The 20,105-nt window shown below is 64.1% G+C and overlaps 1 protein-coding gene across 3 annotated transcripts in view; it reads left to right on the top strand.

The window, feature by feature from the left end:
- Window positions 1-6,147: 6,147 nt before the first annotated feature.
- NFATC1 (nuclear factor of activated T cells 1) overlaps window positions 6,148-20,105 on the top strand; it is a 97,786-nt gene continuing 83,828 nt past the window's right edge. For all 3 annotated transcript variants that reach the window (XM_075993785.1, XM_020282096.2, XM_075993784.1), the window contains exons 1-2: window positions 6,148-6,327; window positions 16,643-17,738. In XM_075993785.1, the coding sequence (XP_075849900.1) occupies window positions 6,240-6,327; window positions 16,643-17,738 (1,184 nt within the window). In that variant the 5' untranslated portion in view covers window positions 6,148-6,239. The remainder of the gene's footprint in view (window positions 6,328-16,642; window positions 17,739-20,105) is intronic.

The raw sequence follows: 20,105 nt of genomic DNA, 5'->3' as shown, positions 1-20,105 counted from the left end.
AGGCGGCGGCGGGCGCAGGCCGGGCGCGCGGTGGCCGGGCGCGCGGTGGCCGCAGGGCCGGGGCGCACAGGCCGGGCTGGCGCGCGGGGCCGCCGCCTCCGGCGCTGCGCCCTGGCGCGCGGCCACCGTGGTCCCGGCAACGGCATTAAACAGAGAGAAACAGACCGGGGACTCCGTCACCCGGGCGGGGGATCAGGAGAGCTCCCGGGCAGACAGGAAAAGAGAGCTTTTCTGGATGGGGTGAAAAATTACTTTTTGGAGAAGGAGGCGGCGGAGGAGGAGGAAGAGGAGGAGCGGGAGCCGGAGGAAGAGCGTCCCGGCGGGCAGCACTCCCCCGCTCCGGCCCCTCCCGCGCCCGGCAGCCCCGCCCGAGGGTCCCGGGAGAGAAGCGGGCGGGGGACGGAAACTCTCCGGCAAAGTCCTGGCACCCGGTCCGGGCACGGCAGGACTCGCCGTGGCGACTCGGGAAGGGACCGCAGGGCGACAGCGCGCGCCCCTGGCGCCCCCCAGCGGCGGCCGCTCTCGCGGGAAGCGCCCCCTCCTGCGCCCCCACATCCTGCAGGCCCCCCCACCCCGCACTCTCGGGGGTCCCCTCCTCTCCACCGACCCGGCCGGTGCCCGGCGCGGGAGGGGCTGTAGGTGGGAACCCCGAGAGCGGCTCTGACCCCCCGGGCAAGCCGGGCCGCCACCCCACACCCCGAAAAGGAGGGATCTTAGTTGTGTTGAGTCGACGCTGCTGGAACGCACCAGAGCGACGGCGCTAGGCGGGCACCTCGTACTGCTGGGCGTCTGCCCGGCGGGCGACACAGCGCGCCGGCCCTGGGGCTCGGACCCACCGGGCGCGGCCAATCCGGGCCTTCGGGCCTCCCGAGCCCCGGGCAGACGCGACTCGGCGCGAAGTCGCACAGGGGCCGCGCACCGGCAGATTTATGGCCTCTGCGCACCAGACGTGCCACCGCCCCCGCTCTCAGTCCCTGCGCCCGCGGGGAAACCGCCTCGCTCTGGCGCCCGGGCCGCACCCGCAGACGCGGCGCGAGCGGGAGGACGCCGGAGAGTGAAACGCGACGGCGGCACGGGCGCCCTCGGGGACCCAGGCCCGGCCCGGGGCGCACGGGGCCCGGCAGGTGAGCGCGGCTCCGCCACCTCCCTGCGCCCGCCCTGCGACGGCGGTCTGGGTCGCGCAGATATTTACAGAATAAAAAGGACAATAACTCGACGTCCCGGGACGGCCATGCAATCTGTTAGTAATTTAGCGGGATGGGAATTTCCTTTCTAGGGCCTGCCAGAGGAGCGCTCTTCCAAATTTCCACAGCGGGGGAAGCCTGCGATTTTACATAATGACTTCAGCATGCAGGGCTTTCTCCGCACCCGCCCCGGCCCCCGAGGTCCCCCCCCCGCCCGCTCATTAAGGCTAGTGCGACTCTCAGGACCCCCGCGTGGACTCGGAGTCCGGTCGGGCCCGTTCGCCCTGCTTTCCCCTCGTGCGCCGCCCGACCCCCGCGCCCAGTCCCGCCTTGTGCACCCCCACTGGTCCCCCTCCAGCGCCCCTGTACCCCCCTGTAAGTCCCTCCCCTGCCGGCGTTCCCCCGCCTGCTTCGTGCGCCCTGCTCGCCCCCCCCCCGCGCGCCCCGTCCCCCTTTGTGCGCCTCTGTCCCCCTTCATGCGCCCCGTCCCCCTTTGTGCGCCTCTGTCCCCCTTCATGCGCCCCGTCCCCCTTTGTGCGCCTCTGTCCCCCTTCATGCGCCCCGTCCCCCTTTGTGCGCCCCTTCCCTGCCCGCGCGCCCCGCCCGCCCGGCGAGCGCTCCGAGACCCGGGCCCCGCGCCGGCTCGGGCGGGCAGGGGCGTGATGTCACGGCAGGGAGGGGGCGCGGGAGCTGCCGGGCGGGCGGGAGGCGGGGGAGGTGTTTTCCAGCTTTAAAAAGGCCGGAGGCAGAGCGCGGCCCTGCGTCAGAGCGAGACTCAGACTCGGAACTCGCCGGCAGAGGCACAGCGCGGGTCGCAGCGGCCGGGCGCGGGCACAGGGGCGGGGGTGCACCTCTCCGGCCTCCGTCACTCGCTCAGGTCCCAGGGCGGCAGCCGGGCCTGCCACGCGCGCACACGCCCCTCAATGACATTTCCCCGGGGCGCGCGGCGCTGAGCCGGGCCGGGCGCGTGTCCGCCGGGCAGAGGTCCGGGTTCCCGGGGACCCATCCCGGGTGGCCCACGGCGCGGGGCGCCAGCTCCTGCGCCTCCTGCTCCTCCTCAGGCGCTCCTCCTCCTCTGCCGCCGCCGCCGCGTGGATGCCAAGTACCAGCTTTCCAGTCCCTTCCAAGTTTCCACTCGGCCCTCCGGCTGCAGCCTTCGGAAGCGGAGAAACTTTGGGGCCCGCGCCGCCCGCCGGCGGCACCATGAAGTCGGCAGAGGAAGGTAAGCCCGGCGCGGCCACCGCTCCCTGGGGTCTCCCGGTCCGCGACAGCCCGGGCCGCGCCCTCGCACCCTGCCCGCGCCCCTGCCCCGCGCGGCGGGGTCTCAGCCCCGAGAGGCGAGGGCCTGGGCTGGGGTCTGCGCGCCGGGAGGGGCGCGGGCGGCCGGGCGCGGCACAGATTGGGGCGCGTGTCGCGGGTGTTCCCCAGAGCAGCCCTGATTCCGAGCGCGCTTTCTTGCCAATAGGTGTCTCCTCTTCTCTAGCGCTGAGTGCGCGAACTTGGAGGTGGTTGGGGCAGCCTTCCCGCGGATCCGGTGTAGAAATGGCTCAAAAGCAAGCGATTCTGGGACCGGGAGAGGTTAGGGCCGTCAGAACCATAAAGGACACTTGGCAATGAAGGGAGGTTTCTTTGGGAGTGAAGGATGCCTCCCCAAGTGAGGCGAGGCCACCCTTGGGTGCGAAGACGAGTGCGGGTTTGGGGCCCTGCACCCAGATGGGTCTCCGGCTGCGCTCCCCGATGCCTTGCGCGCCTGGCCGGCTCCTGGGGGGGCCCTCGGCCGGCAGCACCAAAAGCGACAGAGCCCTAAGTGGAGCTGTAGAGGAGAGTCCCAGCCAGCCGGGGAGGGTTTCAGGAAAGCTGGAAAAGGAAAGGGGCCACCAAGTTTCAAGCTGCTGCTCGGTTGTGAAAAGATGGCGTAAACCTCTGTCCCCCACCGGCGGTGCGGAGAGCCAGTGGCCACAGGCTGAGCCCGTGGGGTTCCCTGCCCCTCTGGCTGCCTGCCCCCCCTCAGCAACAGACCACCCAGGTAGCTGCTGCAGGTGTCTTTGGAAATTCACTGTAAAGGGATGGTCAGCCTCCCAGTTAGGGGTTAGGATGGCGAATGCTTGGCCAAAATGGGGAGACACCTTTTCAAATTCCTTGTCAGCTCTGAGTGTTTTATTTAGATTATTTAAAGCAAGCGGGCAGATGTGCCAGTCCTCTGTGGTGCAGGGGCAGACACCCTCCTGACAGGCACTGGACGGAAGTGCTGTGACCCCCTCCCCGCGGAGATGGGTCCACAGGCCGCTCGCCTTGGGGCAGCTGCCGCCCTGGCCACCGTGGCCCAGGGAGCCCCGGCCGGCGGCTCTCGGCACAGGCCTGGCGCCCTCAGGGCCCTGCCCGCCGGCCTGGCTCTGAACCCTGGGCGAGTAGGCCCAGCAGTGTTGCCCACCTCCCTGCCATTCATCCTGGGCCTGAGAAATACCTGCATGTTTACACAGCAGGCGATTTCCAATGTTTACGCCTGAGCTCTTGCTACTAGAAAGGTTTAGAGACACTTTTTGTTGGGATTTTGATTTTAAATCCTTGGACACTTGTTTCCCCACACATTTTTTACCACTGCTATAAAAAAATGGAGGTTCTCCAAAGTTTGGATTTCTTGACTTGAAGAGTGAGTGTCCCATCCTGTAATGAGGAATCTTCTTATCTCTTTCTAGAGGTAAAAGCAATGCGCGTGGTGGGTTTTTCCTTTCAGTGTTTCCTAGTTAGGAAAATAAGTTTGAAGACGGCCCTGCTGCAGGGCAGTGGCGCCTTTTGCTAACCGGCGTTGGCATATTTTATAAGGACTGCAAACTTGGGCTAACCAGAAAGTATGATCTAATCCTTTGTGTAGACAGGCCGGCCTGGGGGGCGGGGGAGCGCGTCCATGTCTGCCACTGCTGAGGGCTACTGGGGAGACGTGTCCTTCCTGAGTGGCCCGGCTGGGTGTGCGCTGCTGGGCTTGTCCCTCCAGCTCAGTGGGAAGGGGGAAGCCCAGTGGGTGCCACCGTTGGGAAGGCCGGGGCTGGCTGCCCTGGAGAACGGGGAGACAGGCGCGGGTAGCAGCCACCCAGCCACAGCCACTCCAGACAGAAAGCCCCGGGCTCCACAGGAACAAAGCTGCCCTGTTCCCAGCCACTTAGCTTCGTGGCACTGTGTCCTAGTCCAGATTAGAAACTGCCAGGGCTGGGGCACCCCGCTTTGTCACACCCTGGCTGGAGCCCTGCGTCCCATCAGAGTCCCCTCAGCCCTGGGAGGACGCAGCCCGGCCCAGCGCTCCCACCCAGAGTGTTTGTTGAACTGGCAGATTCGAGTCTAGACCGGGAGCTCCAAACCGCTCACAGGAAGGAGGCCAGTGCCGGAGGTGCCCCTAAGAGGTGCAAGGCGCACATTTGGTACTGAGCCACCCCCATCGGACTACCTTGGTGGGAACCGAAAGTGGGAGGGGCCCAGCCCCGCCACCAACAAAACAGCCCTGAACCCCCATTCCCGGAGGAGGCCCAGGAATCTGGCGGCCTGCGTGCATGAGGCGGGTGTAGACCCAGGCTCTCTGGGGCAGTTCAGCAAGAAGTTCTAGCCTAAACACATGATAAGGGCGGTTATTTGTGTGTGATTTTTCGGTGGGGGTGAAAATGTGGCCAAAGTTTTAAAAAAACAAGAGAAAAAATGAAATGTTGAGTTTTCAACAGAAAACAGAACTTCCATTTGCCCGAAGGTCAGCAAAAACAGCAAACTAAAACCAAACAACCCTCCAACATACATCTCGAAGTGAGCACTATTATTAGAAACTAAATCAGGCCAAACAGAACTACAGTTTATCACTGGGGTCACAGGAGGAGCCTGTGGGGCCCGCAGGTCACCGCTTCTGGAAGGGCTGTGCCCTGGGGCAGGAAGGAGGGCACATCTGATCCCAGCAGTGGCCAACACTGACATCTGTACCCCCTCGCTCCAGTTCTGGGCTCCCTCCCTCGCCGGAACCCTCAGCCTCGCTTGGAGTGGCCTTGGCCACGATGCTCAGGGAATCCCAGATGTTGGTTTTACCTGGTGCCAAGACCTTGGGGAAAGTTGGAGCCAACAGCTGGGAGAAACAGGAAAAGGCTGGCGCGGGGTCAGGGGGCCCAGCCGTCTGTGTGGCCGCTGGGCACCGAGGCTCAGCCCCCGCCCGCGCGCCTGGCCGGACGCGGCACTGCTCGCAGGACTGGCGGGTCGGCCGCGGACCGCGGTGTGCACATGTGCTGTCGCAGCCCGGGACTGAGCGACGGGAGGTGCAGACACAGGGCGGCCGCGGGGGAAGCCGGGCCTGTAGATCAGGTCCGCCGCAGAGAACCCGGACGGCCCGTGGGCAGCGGAGCCACTTGGTGCAGAGCGCAGAGCTCTGGAGACCGCGGAAAACCTTCCATTTTCCTGGCACCTTCGGGTAATCTCTTTAGCAACGTGGGCCGGAAAATGGTATTTCCAGAGTTTACTGAAGTTGTGCAGCTCTCGCCCTGCGGCGGGGCGGGGTGGGGAGCCGGCCCCTCGCCAGGCTCCGCGGTTTCAGCCGGGCCTGGCGGGACGTGCGCGCGGCGCACGGGGCAGCGGCCGGGGGAGGAGGCCCCGCGGGGTGAAAACTATTTTCTTTAACTTTTAAGCAAATCCCGTGGCCCTGGGCGCAGGCCTGTCGGTGTCTGCCCGCCCGGTCCCCGTGGAGGGGCCGCTCCCCTGGAGCCCAGGCGCGGGGGCCGGGGTCTCGCTCGCGCGGGGCCCGGGGCGGGGGCGGCACGAGCCGCCCGCTGCGCTCGGGCTCCGGGGGCGTTTGTCGCAAACTGGGAAGCCGGCGGCCGCGAGCCGCTTGTTTATGTAAACCCGGAAACGCCGCGGGGGGCGGGGGCGGGGCGGGGGCGGGGCGCGCGGGCGGGGGAGGGGCGGGCGGGGCCGGCGAGCAGGGGAGGGCGGGGTGGGGGTCACGTTACGCCGAGGACGCGCCGCCGAGCGCCCGGCGCAGGGAGCCCGGGCCGGACCCGCGCGGACCGCCCCGGCCCCCGCCCCGGCCCCGACATGACGGGGCTGGAGGAGCAGGAGTTCGACTTCGATTTCCTCTTCGAGTTTAACCAGGGCGACGAGGGCGCCGCCGCGGCCGCCCAAGGTGGGTCAGGCCGCCAGGAGGGCGCGGGGACGTGGGGGCGCAGGGGTCTGGGCACTTGGGGCTGCGTGTGGCCCGGGGATTTGGGGTACAGGGCCGGAGAACTTGGGGATCTGGGATCTGGGGCCAGGTCGGGGTCGTGGAGTGGGGGCCCCGGCCTGCGCCGCCCCCTCCCGCCTCTCGGTCCCGCGCACCCCCAGCCCTCGTCCAGTCCTCCACCCCGCCCCTGGGTCAGGCCCTCGACCCCAGACTCCCCGCGGGCGCCCTGGGCGCGGCGGGACTGGCACAAATACACGATGTTAATGACGCGCTCTGGGGGGCGGAGAGGCCACCTGTGGGCTGAGTCTGCTTTGGATGCAGGTGGCTCACCTGGCCGCTCCATGGGCTTGCTGGCATCAGACACCATCGGGTCTCTTGGAGAGTCCCGGCGTGGGAGGACGCCCTCCTTTTTAAGGGTGGCCCGTGTGATGCTTCTCCAAGGGGAGACGAGTGTCCAAGGCACAGGACTTGGACATTGTCGTCTGGGGACAGATGGTCAGCAGCAGTGCCAGAGGGCAGTAGGAAGCGGCCCCTCGGGGAGCCCGGCCCCCCTGCTCGTGCCCTGGCCCTGGCACCTGCGCCGCTCGCTCGCTAGCAGGGACTTGGGTTTGAGACTCGGGAAGCCGCTCTGGTTTTCAAGTTCACACCCATGACCCCCGGCCTTTCCTTTCTTTCATTTTCTCTTCTCTCTGTCAAAAATAAAGGTTCCAGTTAAACAAACAGCACATAAACCACTGCCACCCCCAGTTGGCACTCTGGAATAACGAGAGAGCCACTGAGTGAGGATGGCAGCTCGAGTGGCAGAGCCAGTTGGGGCCTTCACCCGGGCCCAGGAGCGGCCACCCCAGCCCCTGGTTTCCTCCTGCCCCCTTCTGTCCCGAACCACAGGCACCACAGACAGATGCGAGCATGTCCAGACACTGCCTTTCTTCCCGGTCCTCAGGGTCTCTGTGTCCCGGGCCACGTGGACAGGCAGTGCGGGCAGGGCAGGACCTTGGCTGGGAGGGACCCTCCGCTTCTGTGACGATAACAACGGTCACACCCTCTCTTTAAAAGTCTGGTTGGTCTTAGGGAAGAGATGTCCCAGCCAGGCCAGTGCCACCTGACGTTCACAGCCCACTCCTTTCTATGGGTCTCCCTGGCCGGACACTCCTCTCTTCTCCCGTTGTCCCTGTCTGGGTTCCAGTTGGGCACTGAGTCAGGCAAGGGGGCAGTCGCCCGGCTGAAGGGGGCACCTGGCCCTGGCGGCCGCCCCGCGCTGGGCAGGGCCTTCCTGGAGCCCTTTCCAGCCACCAGCAGGAGTCTGCGTCTCCACAGAAGAGCTCCCCCAGACGCTCAGCCCGCCCGGGGTTTGTCCAGCAGATGCCGCTGGTAGAATTGAACCAGGGAAGGACCCCACTCCAGACCTTTCCACATGGGAAAGTTGGTCCCAGACGGGTGTCAGCTACCACGGATCCTGGGCCATCTCTGCAGGCCCCTCAAAGACCCTGTTGGGGCAGAGGCTCCCACGGCTGGTCATGTTCACAGGCGGGTAGGGTAGGGCCCGGTGCACCCCCTTGCTGTTGACGTGGCGTGGACAGCTGACCGTGGGCCTGGTGGAGGTGTGGGGTGGAACCCGGGCCCACGCTCCAGTCTCGGCAGCTCCCTGGAGACACACGGAACCGGCCACATGGGGGAGGGTGTCCAGCCAGCCACCCTGGCCCGGCGGGTGATGGCCTCTCAGGAAGCAGGAGCGTGGGACTGGCATGCCAGGCACCGTGTCTGGCTCAGGGCACATGCTCAGCGAGTCTTGGTGACAAGGGCCACCTCTGTGTCTCCACGTGCACGTGACTGCGGAGCAGCCGCTGTGTGTGAGTGGCTGTCACCAGCACCTTTCCGTGATGTCTTTGGACACGTGATTCTAGCCTAACAGAGTCACCACAGGCTCTTCCAGGGCAGAGCACGGGTCGGTTTGGGTGGGTGCCACAGTTCACACCCCGTCCTGTCGGCCTCCAACGTGGGGGCTCCAGTGAGCTCCGGGTCCCTTCTGGCCAGGAGGCAGGTTGGGGAAGCACGTCCCACCTGAGCCGGGGCTCTCTCTGCGCCCCAGGCTGCCTTCTGCTCGCCGTGCAGGTGCGTCTGCGCATGGGTAGTCATGGCGGCGTCCACCTCCAGGGGCTGGCACCCGAAGCCCGGGATTTGGGGTTTGGGGGCCGGGGATGGGGGTGTCTCAGGCAGCAGGAGGCAGCCCTGGGAGGGGAGGCCAGAGCTGGAAGGGTCCTCCCCTTTTTGCGGTGCCAGGGAGAAGTTGCTAGAAGTCATTCCATACGTGCATGTAATGAGTGAGCCTGGATATAAATAAACGAATGATTAATTGAATCATTCTGAGGTCGATTGCAAAGCAAGATAATACTGAGTTTTGTAGGCTGTACTGAGCACAGACTTCACACTTTATCCGAAAGGGCCGGGCTGGCCCTGAGCACTGGAGGCCGTCTGTTGGCCGAATGCCGTGAAGGGGGCGCTGCACCCCGGGCAGGTGGTCCCAGGCCCTGGGCCCCTCCCTGTGGCTCAGGGCACCCCCTCTTCTCATGGTCCCCAGTCCCAAGGAGGCTCTTTGAGGCAGGGCCGGAGTCTTTATTTCCAAAGTGCACGGCAGGTGTAAATAGTAGATGCTCAGTGACCCTGTGTCGGGAGAGTGAGAAGAGAGCTGTTAAAACAGTCTGCCCTGGGCGGGACAGGAGTGCTGTCTGAGCCCAGCGCGGGCACCTTCCTGTCTCCACCCAGGGGAGGCAGGGCCGGGCTTCCCTCCCAGAGCGAGGCCCTCTCCTCTGGGGCTCAGGAAATAGCTGCTTTGCTCATCAGCTGGGCGGTGGGCGTGCCCGCTTCCCGCCCCAGGGCTCCTGTTTTCTAAGTTATTTTGGCCAGCCTGGCCCTGCCAGTGCCGTCGCCGTGGCAACTCGGGAGAAAATTGGCCGAGGCCTCTGGGTCTCCGGCTGGAGCTGCCCCGGCGTCAGGGCCGCCGTCCAAACCTCCGAGAAGACGGCCTGCCCACTCGCCTTCCGGGCGTTGCTGGTGGCACTTAGTGGCTCACATGTGGAAAAGGGACGTCCCCAGAGACGACGCTGGGGAGGACTTCGTATTCTCAAGTCCATTTTCACCAAGCAGCAATGGCTTCTCCTCCCCCGGGAGCCCGTGGCTGGTGGTGGCTGCAGCAGGAAACGGTGGCGGGGGCGGCCTGGAGGGCAGGGCGGCCGGCCGGCGTGGAGTTCCTTCCGCCCGCTTTGGGGAAGCTTTGCCGCCTTGACAGTCGCGGACGCGCTGCCCTCGCGCTGCGGGGTCTTTTCGGAGGAGGACGGCGCCCGAGGGATAGGGCACTTTGGTTCTGCCACATTTTTCACAGCAAGACCATAGCTAGTAAAGAACAGCTTGTATGTTTCTAATTCCTTGAGAACGGAGAGTTCGGAAGTGGAGCTTCAAGGGGTGAAAGGCACTTGGGCCCGGGGAGCGTCCCCTCCTGGGGGAGTGGCCTGGGGCTGGCCCAGGTGCAGGAAGGAGTGCCCGTTTACGGCACTGAACGCTGTTTGTTTGTCACTGCGAGGAGACGCCCGTCTGCCTGTGTAAATCTTTCTCGCTGTCAGATTGCTGGGCCAGCGCGTCCCAGAAGCTGTCGCTGTCTGTCACGCTGCGTGGCCTGGCCCCGGGCCGTCCGGGCGCGCTGAGCCGGTAGCTTCCAGCAGCAAGGTCTTGGCTGTTGCCGCGTGCTTGCTGCGCCTTGTTTCCAGTGCGCGCGAAGTCACAGTCTCGCCTGGCCTGGGCGCCCGCGCTGCCGTCCGGGGAGGAGGCATGGCGTCTGGAGGACGGCCTGGCCGGCGCACGTGGCCCCGTTCTATTTCTGGCCTCGTGTCCTGCGGCTCACGCTCAGCAAATGCTTACAGGGATGTTCCTTAAAATGAAAATGAAAAGTCGTTTGTGATGGGCCGATCCTCGGGGTTTGTGAAAGAACAGAGCCCTGACTGTGGCCAGGGACGGTGATTCTTGTTGGAAACCGAGGCAGATGTGTCCCGGCCCCGCCCGTGCGGGGAGAGCTGGTGGGTGGCCCCGTCCCGACACTCCTGGGGGAGGGCAGGTGCCCACGGTCCTGGGGCGCACGGACACTGCTCCTTTGCTCCACCAACGTCCTTTCTTTGTGGCGGTTCAGACGCAGTGAACCCGTGTGTTCGGGGACAGTTATGCCTCGCAATGAGACAGCATTTGTGATGCTCTGGCTCGTTGAGTTTGCGGAGGCCGAGGGGGCCTGAGAGCCAGAGGCCCGGCCCGCTGGCCGGCCGGGCTGCACCTGCTCCCGTGCGGGCGTGCACCTGGCCAAGTGTTCTGTGCAGAGCAGGAGAGGGGAGCAGGCTGAGGAGTGCAGACCGGAGGGCCGGGAGAGGGAGATGGTGCCTGTGGAGGGCGGGCCGCACTCCACCGCCCTCTCTCTGTCGGGTGACTCTGACCGGGCTCTTCCTCTGTACTTGCCGCCCGTGAGTCAGCGAACCCTCCCTGGCAAAGAGCCAGGTCCCAGCAGCGGTGCGCGGCCCTGACGGGCGCTGGGCTCTCGTGGCATCGGACTCGACAGAATCAGCCCGAACGTCCCAGCACCGTCCGGGAAGTCACTGGAAACATTTTCATTCCATGTAAATGTAATCCTTTTGAATAGCTAAATAATTCAGATTTGAATACAGTCTAAGTGGATCATAAAGCTGAACTGAGTGAGAGCTGGTGGGGGGAGCAGCACCCGGTTCGCGTTGGGGCTCTGCCCCCCAGGCCCGCTGGCCCTCGTCTGTTGGTTTGGGGAGGAGGGCGCTGGCTTCATCCGGACGGCTGTCCTGCGGACCCTGTTGGGGGCTCCTGATGAAGTTTAGGCATTTCAGCTTTCCTGTTGTCGCTGTTCAATTAAGGAGAACTCAAGTTTAGGTGGGTCTTTTTTGCTTTTTGACAAAGGCTTTGTGTGCTTTTCCTTCCCCACTGAGCCGGGCTTCCCTGAGCCACCTGAGGACACCGCGGGTCAGCCGCCTCGCCACATCGCCTCTGCTCTTGCCGGGGCTGGCGAGAGCCTCCCCCAGTGTCTCCGCCACCCCTGGCCCTTTGCTGTGAGCCCCGCTCCTGCGAGCCCCGCTCCTGCGAGCCCCGCTCCTGCGAGCCCCGCTCCTGCTGCAGCCCCAGAGATGGCTTTCACTCGGGCGCCGTCGGACTGCTGCCCGCTTCACTTAGAACCTTCCAGCGGTGGTGATTGCCCCTCCGTTGCCAGCCCAGGCGCTGAGTCTTAGGGTGGGGGCCCCAAGGCTTGCCGTGCTCATTGCTGGGAGTTTTCTAAAAAGTGCTTCATCGTTTCCTTCCTTCCCTCGAATGTAGCTCAGCTGGGGGTCTGCCGTGTCTCAAAAGGAAATAAATATTCTTCTATCGGGGGGAGAGAAAGTTCGGGGGCTCCGTGTTCCTCAACCTCGGCTATGTCTCCCTGGGGTTGGATGGCCAGCGGGAGGCTGGAAAGGCCCGGAAAGCCCTGCCGGGCCCTCGCAGACACCTCTGAGGGCCGAGGCGGCCGAGGGCAGGTGCGGGTCTGCTGGGCTCTTGCTCCACCAGCCCCTCCTGCTGCCTCTGGTCTTCCGGAGTCAGCAATTTTGTTTAAAGTGAAAGTTTGTCCCTGAGTGTCAGATTCCTTCCTGCTTCACACGGAACGAGGGTCCTAGACAAGCGTGGGCCCCCGGCACTCCTGCTTCACACGGAACGAGGGTCCTAGACAAGCGTGGGCCCCCGGCACTCCTGCTTCACACGGAACGAGGGTCCTAGACAAGCGGGGGCCCCCGGCACTCCTGCTTCACACGGAACGAGGGTCCTAGACAAGCGGGGGCCCCCGGCACTCCTGCTTCACACGGAACGAGGGTCCTAGACAAGCGGGGGCTCCCGGCACTCCTGCTTCACACGGAACGAGGGTCCTAGACAAGCGGGGGCCCCCGGTACTCCTGCTTCACACGGAACGAGGGTCCTAGACAAGCGGGGGCTCCTGGTACGTCCACTTCCCGCCAAGGGTGGGCGCTGGGCCTGGCACGGACGCCGTCCTGTGGGAGGGGTTACACTCATTGTCACCTTAGTCAGGACGTTTGCACCTCAAGGACAGCACGTCTGGAGGTGGACCTGGTCCCGCAGGTGAGTGTCACCCGCACACACCTGTCAGAGAAGCCAGAGCCCCCGCGTCTTCCTGCTCGGGGCCCATGGGCCTCCTGGGGGCCTCAGGCCACCCTGTAAGGAGCAGAGGCCACAGGACGTGGCCCTTTGGGTACGGAGCTGGCGCAGGTGTGCTGGCGCAGGTGGGTGCCCAGGTGTGAGCGGTGTCTGTGACTAGAGGGTGTCTGAAGACCAGGGCCGACTGGTCCAGACGCCGGAGATGGCTGGAGAGGCCGGTGGGCCGTGGGAGGGCAGCGTCATGAGAGAAACTTCGCAAGGAAATGCAGTTGCAGGCCACGCGGCGTGGCAGGGCCCTGGGGGGGCAGAGGGGCTGTGGTCGGCAGGGAGCAGCGCCCCGCGGGAGCGAGGAAAACACTTGACCTGTGTGGCCGCAGTGAAGCTATTTGTTGAGCCCCGATCACCAGAAAACCTGTCCTGTAAATAATGATTTCACACCTGCGTCATTAATATTCTGCTCGTTGAGAGTGTGAAGGCCCCACGCAGTAACACAGCGCTCTCCGTGCTCCGTCCTGCCCGCCTCGGCTCTGAGTAAGTTAGTTAGCGTCTGACTTCTTACTCGAAGATGGAGAGAGGCTGTCGATACCTTAGGGCTTTGAAACGCAGTTCCCTAAAAGTAGAAGCTCTGATTTGGGAAACATCGGAGGAGAGCCTCTGAATGCGTGTGTGCACGTGAACATGCCTGTGTTTATGCAGCACATGTATGATCGCGTAGACACAGGCAGTGGCTGTGAAGAAACGTTTAGCAAGGTGTATTTTTCGTGCAGTTTTTGGTGAAAATACAGAGCAGACAGGGAGAGAACGGCTCAGCGTCTGGCGGGTGGAGCCCCTGGTGGCTCCAGGGTGAGACCCTCCTGGAGAAGCCAGCATCACCCATGGACAGACTCAGCCTCCTCCGGCCCGTGGGCGCCGGCCCCCTGCTACCAGGGGACTTGGCGAGCACCCAGGTGCAGAGCGTGCTGGGGCCGGGGCTTTCCCTGGGACAGGCCTGGCGCAGGACACCGGGTGTGCAGGCGCCTGGGCAGAGGGACCTCCTGGGACCCTGCCGTGTGGTGCGTGCGGCAGCCCTGGGCTCAGGGACTCTGCAGAGGCCGTCGCGAGTGGTCACCACGATGCCTGGGCCGGGACTGCGCGGGGCCGGGACTGCGAGGGGCCGGGCTCCTTCCTCCAGGGCTTCACCTTCTCCTCCAGGAAGCAGCTTTCCAGGGTGACGTTTAAGAAGGTTGCAATCTGACGTTCAATAGATCACAGGTTTTCTCGCGATGTGACCAGTGAGCATGTAGTGGGGGGCGTGGCGGGGTCTGTGGATAGGGGTGCGTCAGTCCCAGGGCTGGAGCAGACCCCAGGGCTGCCCTTGCGTTCTCGCCGGAGGCCAGGCAGGGCGCGGCTGCCTCCTGGCTGCAGCGTGCGGCTGGGTGGAAAGCAGGGCTCCTTGACTGTGTGAACGCCCGGCTCCCCAGGGCCTGTGGGGGACACTGCGCTGCCCCTGTCCTCTGCGGGGGGCGTCACGGCCGGGGAGGCAGGACCTGGGCACCGCCAGGACCGCCAGGTTTTCCGTGAGCGGGAGGGGCCCTCGCGGCCCGCAGGCGTCTTGAGCAGGACTCAGCTTCAGATCCCTCCGTTGCGTTTCCTCCTCGCCAGGCTCTGCCTCCGCCCAGCGTGTCTGGGATTTTGGGAGGGCGGCCGGGGCCCTCCGAGGTGGGGGCCACTGGTGTCCCCTCACTGGGCTCCTGCGCGGGGGCCGAGCCACGTGGAGGAGAGGCCACGCGGGGCGTCGCAAACAGCGATGGAGGCGTGACCTTCCGAAGGCAAAGGTTCTGCCAGGCAGGATCCCAGGAGGGCACTGCGTGGCTCCTGGAAATCCGTGACGGTGGAAGTGGGTCCCCCGTTGGGCGTGGCAGCTGTTCCTGTTGGTGAACATGGTGGCGTTTGCACCGCACTTGGAGACCCGGGCTTGTGTGGTTCGTCCTCACTGGTGTCTGAACAGGACACGGCAGAGGGCAGCGCCGTCCCCGAGCAGAGTGTCCTCAGGCCAGAGCGAACCCGAGACGGAGATAGGGTTTCCATGTGCCGTCTCCATTATTCAGAGACCTTGGAACGCTCGCCGCCAGGTGTGTGATGATGAGGTTCCAAGATGTCATAAAAAGTCTTTTTCAAATCAGAAATCCAGAAGCCTGTTTTTCCTGTTAAAATTTCTAATTACAGTAATAATTTTAAAAATATTTTATTGAGGTGTAATTAACACATAAAGATTTTTAAATCTAGCCATGCATTTGTCCTCAGAGATGGATTCCTAGCCCATGAGCATCTCTGTGAGAGAGATCCCAGAATCTATGTTTTTATCACTTCTTGAGGGATTTTCTTTGTAGGTGTGGATTGGGGCACCTTGGCAGTGAATAGCCTATGAAAATCTACTTACATGTCCAGGTCCCTGTACCTAAAACACATCCCTCCCTCCATCCATCATCCATCATTGATCCCTCTACCTACCATCCATCCATCCATCAATCTAGCATCCATCCACCATCCATCATCCATTGTCTATCCTTCATCCATCCACTATCCATCATCTTATCCATCCTCCATCCATAATCCATCCACCATCCACCCATCCATCCATCCTCCATCATCCATCCATCCATCCATCCATCCATCATCCACCCATCCATCCTCCATCCATCCACCATCCATCCATCCATCCACCATCCATCTATCCACCATCCATCCATCCATCCACCCATCCATCCATCCTCCATCATCCATCCATCCACCATCCATCCATCCATCCACCCACTATCCATCCATACATCCACCATCCATCCATCTATCCACCATCCATCCATCCACCATCCATCCATCCACCATCCATCCATCCATCCACCATCCATCCATCTATCCACCATCCATCCTCCATCATCCATCCATCCACCCATCCATCCATCCTCCATCATCCATCCATCCACCATCCATCATCTATCCTTCATCCATCCACCATCCATCCACCATCCATCCATCCACCATCCATCATCTATCCATCCATTATTCATCATCCATTCATCATCCATCCATCCACCATCCATCATCTATCCTTCATCCATCCACCACTCATCCATCATCCATCTTCCATCCATCCATCCACCATCCATCTATCCATCCACCATCTGTCATTCATCATCCATCCATCCACCATCCATCATCTATCCTTCATCCATCCACCACTCATCCATCATCCATCTTCCATCCATCCATCCACCATCCACCATCCATCCATCTATCCATCCACCATCTGTCATTCACCATCCATCCATCCACCATCCATCATCTATCCTTCATCCATCCACCATCCATCCATCATCCATCCATCCACCTCCATCTATCTATCCATCATCTATCCATCCACCTCCATCTACCATTCATCCCTCCATTCACCATCCACCATTCATCTATCCACCATCTACCCATCCAACCATCCACCATCCATCCATCATCTATCCATCCATCATCCATCCATCCACCATTCATCTATCCACCATTCATCCATCCATTATCCATACATCCGTTAAACAAATTGAACACATGTTACGTGCCAGGCACAATCCTAGGTTCTGAAGACAGCAGTAAACCAAACTAAACTAAGGTGGGCAAAATTTCCTGTCCTTGTGGAACTCAGTTTCTACTCATCAAAGAGATGACGGATGAGAGGAATGAATGAAAATACACATTGTCAGACTGTGATACACATTAAGGAGGAAAAATAAACGAGAGAGGTTTCCCCATGGTTGGGTTAGGGCACTGAAAGCAAGCTAGTGTGGTCGGGGAGGGCAACTTCTGAGTAAGAGCAGAAGACAGCGAGGGGACCCACCCTGCAGCTGTCTGGGGGACATGGCAGCGGCGGGAAGTGTTGAGGGCCCTGGCCCTTGCCGGCCCGGCGGGACGGGGGTCTCAGGACACCGCGGAGGCCTCTCCCGGGGTGCGGGCAGCGGCCTCTCCGCAGCGGCTGGGTGGGGGCTGCCCGCAGGGCCGTGCCCGGGACGCCGTGCCCTCATGCCGTGTCCTCATGCCGTGTCCTCTCTCCTTCCAGAGCACTACAGCTATGCGCCCGCCAGCATCGGCTCCGCCCTGCCTCTCCCCACGCCGCACCCCTCGCTGCCAGCCCCGTGCCACGACCTGCAGACCGCCACCGCGGGCCTCTCGGCCGTGCCAGCGAGTCACTCTGCGGGCTACGGGGCCGCCATGGACGGCACGTCCTCGGGGTACTTCCTGTCCGCCGCCGGCGTCCGGCCGGACGGGGCCCCGGCCCTGGAGAGCCCCCGCATCGAGATCACCTCGTACCTGGGCCTGCACCACAGCAGCAGCCCGTTTTTCCACGACGTGGAGGTGGAGGACGTGCTCCCCGGCGCCAAGCGGCCCACGGCCACGCTGAGCCTGCCCGGCCTGGAGGCCTACCGCGACCCCGCCTGCCTCAGCCCGGCCAGCAGCCTGTCCTCGCGCAGCTGCAACTCCGAGGCCTCCTCCTACGAGTCCAACTACTCGTTCCCCTGCACGTCCCCGCAGACGTCGCCCTGGCAGTCTCCCTGCGTGTCCCCCAAGACCACGGACCCCGAGGACGGCTTTCCCCGCGGGCTGGGGGCCTGCACCCTGCTGGGCTCCCCGCGGCACTCGCCCTGCCCCTCGCCGCGCGCCAGCGTCACGGAGGAGAGCTGGCTGGGCGCGCGGGGCGGCTCCCGGCCGGCGTCGCCCTGCAACAAGCGCAAGTACAGCCTCAACGGCCGGCAGGCGGCCTGCTCGCCCCACCACTCGCCCACGCCGTCCCGGCACGGCTCCCCCCGCGTCAGTGTGACCGACGACACCTGGCTGGGCAGCACCACGCAGTACACCAGCTCGGCCATCGTGGCGGCCATCAACGCGCTGACCACCGACGGCAGCCTGGACCTGGGCGACGGCGTCCCCGTCAAGTCCCGCAAGACCGGCCTGGAGCACTCGCCCTCCGTGGCGCTCAAGGTGGAGCCGGCCGGGGAGGACCTGGGCGCCGCCCCGCCCGCGCCCGACTTCGCGCCCGAGGACTTCTCCTTCCAGCACATCCGCAAGGGCGCCTTCTGCGAGCAGTACCTGTCGGTGCCGCCGCACCCCTACCAGTGGGCGAAGCCCAAGTCCCTGGCGCCCCCCTCCTACGTGAGGTGAGTGGCTGTGGCGGGTGGCCGCGTCCGGCCCAGCCCCGGGCGGGGACTCCCTGGTGGCCCGGGAGACGGAAAGTCAGGATGGGGCTTCCGCGGGGGCCTACCGGGGCTGGTGCGGGTCTGTCTCAGGCCGCGCCCTGAGCCCCGGTGTTTCGGGGAGAGTCCTTGGCCCACGGAAGGGACTGGGTCTCTGCCTTCGTCTGCACGTGGCCGTCCCCCACGTGGCATCTGCCCCCTCCAGGCCCCTTCTGTGCTGACGCCCTCGCGCTAACCGCGCTCTGCACAGTCCCCGTCGGGGAAGGCTGTGCTCGCAGCCTCCGGGCTTGGGCTGCAGCACGTGGCTTCTGGGCACGATCTGCCCACAGGGGCTCACAGACGGGCGCGCACAGCTGCCTTCTCAGTAGCGCGGACCGGGCTCTGCGCTGCCTCTTGTGTCTTAATTGCCGTTGCCGCGCCAGGTGCAGATGGGACTCGGCTCAGCAATCCCCAGAGCCGCGTCTCGAGAACAGCACAGCCCCTGCTCCCCGGAGACGCGGCGCTGGCTGGCAGCCCGGCGGGGAGGGCTCGGGCGAGCTCCTGCTCCTGGTCCGTGGCTGCTGGTCTTTCAGCCGGTGCAGGGGCCGCCGGCCTCACTGGGTCCCCCAGCCTGCCTGGGGTTTTCACGTTTGGGGAACAGTTTTCTGCCCCGTCTTTACAGCCTGTGGTGTCAGGGCGGGGGCCGCCCAGCCCTCTGCGGGCAGCGCAGGCCTGGGACTGCCAGGTTCCGCCTCTCCTGCCCGCCTTCATCGCAGGCTAGGCTGGGTGGCAGGGCGCGCGTGCCCCTGAGATGAAAGGCAGTTGGCGAGGTCACGGTGGCGGAAACTGCGGCGCTGGGCCCCTCCCGCCCTCCCGCAGCTGCCACTGAGCCTGGCGGGTGCAGGGTCAGAGCTGTGCGGGCGGCTCCGCTCTAGGCTGTGAACGAGCCCAGCTGAGCCACAGGTGCTCGAGGCCAAGCAGAGGACCAGGGACCTCAGAGAGGCAGCCCGCGAGGCCGGGGTGGGGTGACACGGCCCTTCCTGGACCTCGCTGGGCATCCCCGCCCGCCCCGGCTCCTGCTCTGGGCGCGGTGAGGTGCGAGGCAGAGTCTGTCTCGGGGCCTGCGTTTAGTTCGTGCACACAGGAGTTTGAAGAGTCCGTTTGGTGGCATTTGAGAAATTTAAGAGCTGTTTATGCCTGCTGTGCTGTCACTGAAATTTTTATTTAAATAAAAATAATATTTTAAAGCTGGCTCTCAAGCACACAGTCAGGCCCCTGCTCAGTTCTGTCTGCGTTTTCATGGCGGCGGAGGTCACTGTCCCCCTGCTCATGTGAGATGGGGGCAGGGTGACGGCACCGGGCGTAGCTGCAGCTGGAAGTGGGGAGCATTTCCTGAGAAGCTGGGCCGCGTCGGGAAACCCCGCGTCTCGTTTCCTGGGCTGCCGGAGCTGCGGGCAGACGGTGGCAGGAAGGGACCTCCAGGGTCCGGCTGTCTGCGGGGCCAGCTCCTTGTGAGGCGGGCGTGTATTCCTGCCGCTGCCTGCCTGTGTGCCTTCACGCAGTCTGCCCTCGGTGCGTGTCGCTGTCTGTCCCTTTCCCGTGGACGCTGGTCCTGCGCGTCAGGCCTGTGCTGACCTGAGCTGGGAAACCGTGAAGATCCTGCACACAGACGGCCACGCTGGGGCCAGGGCCCCGTGCAGGGACCTGGGGGCCCCAGCTCAGCCCTGCAGCCCACGCCGGGTGGGTGCCTTTCTCACGGAGCCTGACGCCGGCCCCGGCATGGCCTGCCCGGCCGTGGTGTCCTTGGCGCCTCTGCCCTGGTGTTTCCCCCCTGCCCGCGCCGGACCTGCCTTTGGTTCTGTGGCTGGAAGCAGGCTGCCGTGTTTTTCCTGTGCTTGGGAGTCTCAGCAGTCATTCTGCGGCCAAAGGGCTCTGCCACTTTTATCTGTTGGTGACAGAGCAGCCCTGGCGAGCCGTGATGTCCGACATTCCTGTGGGCTGTGCAAACAAACAAGGCTCGTGAGCGCACCGGGCTATCTCCAGGGTTTGCAGCTGACCTTTCCCACTGTTTTGGTTCCACATCAAAATATGTTTCCTGGTCCCGCGAGACGCGTTTCCAGGCGAGCTCGTTAGCGGGTGCTCCGGGGCAGCTGGAGGCCGCTGCAGCAATGCATGCTGGGTTGATTTGCCGGTGAGACAGCGGGGCCAGGCTTCCTTCCCCACGGACACCTTTCGGCCCGTGCACGCACGGCGCTGGGGCTCCGAGTGCGCAGCTGGCGTGCCGTGTTCTCAGTCACCTCCAGAGTCTGGGCTGGAGAACCTGCCACGGCACGGCTGCCGCCCTCCCCGTGG

Source organism: Microcebus murinus, chromosome 17, assembly GCF_040939455.1.
Source record: "Microcebus murinus isolate Inina chromosome 17, M.murinus_Inina_mat1.0, whole genome shotgun sequence".
Classification (NCBI taxonomy): Eukaryota; Metazoa; Chordata; class Mammalia; order Primates; family Cheirogaleidae; genus Microcebus; species Microcebus murinus.
The sequence above is the reverse complement of the archived record's forward strand: the minus strand, read 5'-3'. Positions and strand labels throughout refer to the sequence as shown.